Raw genomic sequence first — 6,968 nt, forward strand, 5'->3', positions numbered from 1 at the left:
ATTTGACAGGGACAATGCACATCAATAATACATAAATGTACAATGTGCCAGAATTAGCCAGAAGGCTATTTTGCATCTGCAGTCCCTGGACTGATGGCAAAATTGTCACCCTAAAAAATATAAAGAATTAATCAATACATAATACTCCAAAATACATATAGCATTCACACTATTCCTAACAAAAACATCCGCTTAAAAGTTATACTATACACAGAACCAACAAATCAATACCAGCTCACTCATACACACAATCCAACTGTCAAACAAAATGACAAACAATGTATCAATAATATCAATATACAGACAAAGATAATGTAAGCATACAGACAAGTAACAGTAGCCCTAATCATTCAATCAGTCCTAAACCAAACAACCTCATATACAGTACATAGCATAAAAATCTCAAACTAGTAGAGCAGAGAAGACAAGACAGCAGCAGAGTTTAGTTTATAAAATTAATGTTGACAATGCTGACTCTCAATTAACCACTTCTTTAAGTGAAACTTAAAGGAGGCATAAGTATTAAAATTTATAATGTAAGTTGGGATGGAGTTCCACTCACGAGCAGCCCTAAATGAAAACACCGTTTGACTAAATGCACTTTTTCTTAAAGGGACTATACAATCACCTCTTACTGCACTTCTCGTTAATCTGTAACCAGATGGTGCTACGTTTACAAACTGATTCAATACAGGAGGAGCCAGTCCATGTCTGATTTTATACATAAGACAAAGATCTGTATATAATCAAATTTTCCCAACTTAAAATATTGTTTTGTTTTTTTTTTGTTAAATATCACAGTGATGATGGTGTGTGGATTTCCTATCTAAAACTTTCAAGGTTTGTTTATATAAAGAGATAATTGGTTTGAGAGAAGTATTATTTGCTTGTGACCAGGTTGTCAAACAATAGGTGATATGCGAGAAGATCATCGAATGCATAAACATAAGTTGAACTTAATGTGATTGCAAACCTTCTTGATGTGCGTTTTAAAAGTAAGATTGCTATCAATATATACACCCAGATATTTAAAATCTGAGACAACTTGTAGTCTCTCCCCATCTATGACTACATCTGACTCCGCACGGCAACTTTTAGTTTTACTGAAAAACATACATACAGTTTTCCATACATTTAGTTGTAAGCAATTATGTTTTATCCATTCCGTGATCTTTAACATTGAACTTGTTAGCTGATCAGCAGCTTGAGCTGCACTATTAGCATGTACAAAAACTACTGTGTCATCAGCATACATCTGGATGTTGGAATTGAAACAAACATTTGGCAAATAATTTACATACAGAGAAAATAAAAGTGGGCCCAAGATTGAACTTTGCGGGACACCTGCTGACAAAGAAACAACATCTGATTGATAATTCTTCACTCTAACCAACTGAGACCGGTGTGTTAAACCCATTTAATGGTGTCTACTGAAAAATAAATGCATTCCATTTAGATAAGAGAATTCCATGATTAATGGTATCAAAGGCCTTTTTTAAATCTAGGAAGACGGCACCGACAACCCCTCCTCGATCCAACAATAACTAGCAATTGGCTGTATTGGTTGAGTGATTAGTACAGAAACCAAACTGATGTGGGTGTATAGGATAAGCACTGGTATTTCATTGATTTATCATTTGTTCTGCAACTAGTTTTTCGGCCACTTTGGAAACCACGGGCAAAATACTAACAGGTCAGTAGTTGCTGGTGGATAGACGATCACCTCCTTTAAATATGGGAATTACAGCAGCTAATTTCCACACATTTGGGAATATCCAATGAGTAAATGAAAGATTTACCATTTTTGTAATCGGGTTGACTAATACTTCAGAAAGTACTTTCAACATACATGTATTCATCCCAATTACATCTTTAGCTCGAGATGGCCTGAGGGATCTAATCACTCTCATCACATCTGACTCTGATAGATTCTATGTTGAAAGCTGGTTCTGTCTGTCTAACTTGACAAAAAGTGTTCTTATACCCGGGAGTAAAATACTTAATTATATTTTATACTGAATCAGTGAAATAATTATTGAGAACATCAGCTACTTCAGCTGGCTTATTCTGAAGTTTTCCGTCAACAACGAGTTCAAGTGATTTAGGATGTATAGAATTACGTCCCATTAATATTTCATCAGCTACTTCAGCTGGCTTATTCTGAAGTTTTCCGTCAACAAGTTGTAATAATGATTTATTATATAGGCTAATAATAGATAATAATAAATAATAATATATATATAATATATATAATATAATATATATATATAAATAAATAATAAAACTTTTTCCTAATAATGACTTAATCGTAATGAGAAACTTTCTTATAATAAAGTAGAAAACTAAACTCAGTACATAATTTGAGATCAGTTGAAAATATTGATTTTTAGAATTAAATTAGGACAGAATTCTCTTAACACTGTTGGACGTTGTTAGTGAACAAACTAAATAAACCTTTTTTGGACTAAACATCAATGTTTTTTTTTTTTTTTAAACATCAATGTAGTATTGGTGGGTTTATTAAGCAAATGATGTATTTGCACTATTCATATTTTGCACAGACTGTACATTGTTCAAGCTATTACACTGTACACTGTCTAACGTTGTTACTGTACAAAGCACAGTAATCTATTTCTATAAAAATATTATTGCACTACTGATATTTTGCATAGACTATACATTGTTTAACAATACTATTGTACACACAACCAACTGTATTATCACTGTTCTTACGTTGCTGCTGTTCATACTGTACATATAACCCTACATTGCACTTCTTTTTATATTATGTACATACTCTGCTTAATATTGTATATAGCAACTCCATTGTACATACTGTAAGTTATAGCTTCACATACTCTGCACTTATCTGTATATAAAACACTATATTCTTGCACTTCTGGTTAGATGCTAACTGCATTTCATTAGCTCTGTACTTGTACTCTGCATAATGACAATAAAATTGAATCTAATCTAATCTAATCTAATGTAGGCTATTGGTTTAAATTACCTATATATTACAGTAAATGTCCAGCAGGGGGCAGGAAGGGACAATTTTTACATCCCTCGATCCACATTTTACGGTCTCTTTTGTCATGATGCTACATCAATAAAACAAACTGAATCAATCTTATCAAGTTATTGCCATTATTTTAATAAGAAAAAATACCTTCAAACAGAGCAACTACTAGCCTATACTATATTAATATAATAATGATCAAGTCCACTGAACAAACATTTTTATGCATACAACATTTACCATAGGTTACATAAGAATGCCACTCAGTCAGACAGATGAGAATTGTTCTTTCAATCATTTTAAGCGCATATTGAATGTCTAAAGAAACAGATTTAGTTTGTAAATTGTAAAGCATTAAGAGTTTAGCATGTCGGCAATGTTCTGATAAATGTAAACAGAAAATAATTTTCAGTGTATTTAAAATGATCAAAGAGTTTTCAAATAATATGAGTGAATAGTAATATTTAAATGATATATTATGGCAGGTGTCATTCAAAATGACATTATTTATTTATTTAGCCAAATTATAGATTAGGCTATATATCATTTAGAATTTATATTCAAATATAAAATTAGTCACAGGGCAAGAAGTCATTGAGCCAGCTGGAAAGATTGCAGGATACGGAATCAATTAATAATTCAAATCAGTTTGATTTATATTAAAATGTATATGACTGATGTATTTTACATGCATACAATCAAAGTGAATATCCTTTCTCATTTTACACATTTGTCAGATATTCTAATTACCTGCTTTACCTAACGGCATAGCAGCTTGGTGATCATCACAATCTGATTAAGAAATCACTCTAAAGACAGCATGGATTTGCCACTAAGATAAATGATCTTAACTCTGATCACAGATAAAGTCCAGTTCATCTCTCAGTTAGGCCTCTAATGGCCACCATTAGTGACATTGTGGGATTAGAAAGTACTTTACTTTCATTCAGGTTTCCTCTTAGAGAGAGTGCCTGAAGCCTGAGCTTTGATAAGTCTGAAACAAAGAAACTGGTAATCGTCACAAACAGTCTTTCTATAGATTAAAAAAAAACAAATGTCTGAATAATGAGTGTTGATTAAAACATGCTTTATGTCATTAAAGCATGGAATCCATTTGAGGTTTAAACAACATTTCATTTATTAAGCCATGTCTAGAGCAATACAGGGAAATGTAAAAGGCTAATATGCCTGACAGGATCACTGGGTGACAGAGATGTCAGGAAAGAGGATAGAGATACAGTATATTCTGTTGCCACGTTAAGCCTAGCCTTATCACCCCAGATGTCAACTAATTAATTACGCAGACACTAAGTAAATTAAATTAGGATTGAATTAACAGTGTGTATCAATAATCTGTTGACAGGCCTTGATAATAAGGGCATGGAAAGGATCAACAACCCAGATGAAATAGAGAGAGCGTGCAACATCCTTTTGGACACTTCTAATCAGCACAAATCCTGATTGATTTCACAATTTACGGATTAGTCAAAGGGAGACCTATATATTTTTATTCATTAGGTTTAACATGGACATTTTAATGGCTAATATTTAATTATGTACAGTTGTAAGATAATTACCATGCTGTTCTCTATCCTGTTATGTGAGGATTTTAAATTGTAAGGCATCCAAGGCTGCTAATATGAGATAGAATGATTGTAATCCTGGGCCTTTTACATTTAAAATATCAGTGCTTTTAGATAGATAGATAGATAGATAGATGATTGTATATGTGAATACATGAAGGATAAAGGGTATTAATTCAGGAGCCTCAGTGAGAGCACCTTATCTAGGGCTACTTTCCTGCTCTCTCCCATATGTCTGTTATGCATCGCTCCTGCTGTTTAATCTGCCCGGATTGAGGCCTCTCAACTGTGTCGGATTACGCTCAATGACACACAACTGTTTAGGTGACATACAAACGATTGTTACTCGGGCTCCATAGCCCGAAACACACTATGAAAAAAACATTTACAAATTATTCGTTGTAAATAAAACAAATATTGGAGTACTTTTTACAAGAAAATACCTTTTCATATTTTAGTTTAATTCACTGTGTTATTTGCCATTTCTTTGTAATTGTCACAGAAATTTATTAGCAGTTTCTGCGTAAAAAATTGTTTGTTTTCAGTGCACTGCAAAAGATTTTAACGCAAGTTTGGATTTTAATTACTGTTTGTAAAGATTTATTTTTGGTGTACTGTATTTGAAGTGAAGTGCGGGGGTGGGATCGGGAAAGGTCCTCGTAGCGGGATTCGAACTCGGGATGCCCGTAGTGCAACAGCTCTATATGTCTTTATGCTATAAAATTATACCTTAAACACAGTTAAACTGATGCTGTACATAAAATCTGCTCAAGTAAATTGATGCATTTTATGTTCTCCTTCGCTTATGATTTAATTAAAACACACTTGATGTAAAACAGGTTAGTATTGTGCATTTTTTTTGTTTTTTTTATAATTTGTATTACATTTTACGTTACGAAAAAAAGCACATAAGACTACAGTACATTAATGTATAGTTCAAACAATACTGTAGCAGGCTATTTTAATTTACAATATATACAACAATACACTCTTATTACAACTTTTTACCACTGAGAGTTTGAAGACGGGGTACTGTACAAAATTCTAATGAAAAGTACTTAAATTCTGTTCTTTCAAAGCTCAGTAGGAGTTCTTGACCAATAATTTTCTGATGACAATATTACTTAATACTGAAATTAGATCATAAATATCCACACATTTATGGTTTTATTCAATTGAGCAATTTTGCAAACAGCACTGAGGAGGCTGCCAACATGATAAAGGGGCCCTATACTTATTCCTAGAATTTTTATGGCTGGAAGAAAAAAAAAGCTATTAATCACTGGCATGATGGACTGATGCTGCTATCAAAATACTGAAAATTTCGAAACGGTTTTGACCGTGCTAATGTAAAATAAAATGCAGAGGAACATTGAGAATCAATCAAAAGTCCAGTGCTTTCATGGGATCGGTGCAGGAATATGAGGAAGATAAAACAGCCCAGATATTTTCACACCAAGCCTATGTTTTGTGGCATTATGAAGGGATGAATTACAGTGCATAATCTAAGAACTCTTTTCCTCTTCTTTTGCGTCTAACTGTTCGCTGGACTTCTCCTCTGTCACTGACGTCTCCATTTTGTGCTCTAGTTTCTCAGAGGAAACCGTTCCCAGCACTTTGGCACTATGCTCCTGTGCTTTTGCCCTGAGAACAGCAATACTGTTCTCCCTCAGTTCCTCTTTGGATATGGGTGACTCTGTCCTCCTTTCCTCAGCGGCTTCATCCGGCTTGGGATTGGTCGGTTTCTGAGTGACATCTGACTTCTCATTTGATTGGACTGCAGCAGTCTCCAAGGACTTCTTGTGCATCCCTGCAAAGAATGGCGGGTATTCGTGTTTAGAAAAGCAGCTGGTGGTAGGAAAACCATCTCGAACTGGAAATAGCAAGAGACAGATTTTAGATTTAGTAACAAAATATGACTAATCTGATCAAAAATAAATGGATAAATAAAAGATGAATACATTAAAAATACAATATTCTTTTTAGATTTTGTTATTATAATTTAATCATGTAAGTAAATTCCTTGTTATCTAATTATTTATTTATTTACAGGTAGCCAATGAGAGGTGATAGTCAGTTGTAAAATATCATTGGTTAAAGATTTATGTTTATTTATTTTTAATGTTTTATTTTGAAGAACAAAAAAAATGCAGAGGGGTTGTAGCAAAACAAACAAACTGTCAAATTTAAGAACAAAACAATTGTCAGGAAAAGACAAAAAAAAAAAGAAGAAGATAAATGTATATACTAACTACAAACACACAGATAAATAAAACAACATAAAATAATAAATATATAATTAAAGGGGTCATATGATGCTGCTAAAAATAACATTATTTGGTGTATTTGGTGTAATGAAATGTGTT

At 33.1% G+C, this 6,968-nt stretch overlaps 1 protein-coding gene across 2 annotated transcripts in view; it reads right to left on the reverse strand.

Annotated features, from left to right (window-relative positions):
- Nucleotides 1-5,085: 5,085 nt before the first annotated feature.
- Nucleotides 5,086-6,968, reverse strand: part of LOC107697755 (visual system homeobox 2) — a 13,634-nt gene continuing 11,751 nt past the window's right edge. Inside the window, exon 5 of one of the 2 annotated variants that reach the window (XM_016498598.1) lies at nucleotides 5,086-6,412. In XM_016498598.1, coding sequence (XP_016354084.1) covers nucleotides 6,108-6,412 — 305 coding nt within the window. In that variant the 3' untranslated portion in view covers nucleotides 5,086-6,107. Of the gene's footprint in view, nucleotides 6,476-6,968 lie in introns of both variants that reach the window. The other variant, XM_016498597.1, reaches the window with a different exon arrangement.

This window comes from Sinocyclocheilus anshuiensis, unplaced genomic scaffold (assembly GCF_001515605.1).
Source record: "Sinocyclocheilus anshuiensis isolate Anshui unplaced genomic scaffold, SAMN03320099.WGS_v1.1 scaffold446, whole genome shotgun sequence".
Lineage (NCBI taxonomy): Eukaryota > Metazoa > Chordata > Actinopteri > Cypriniformes > Cyprinidae > Sinocyclocheilus > Sinocyclocheilus anshuiensis.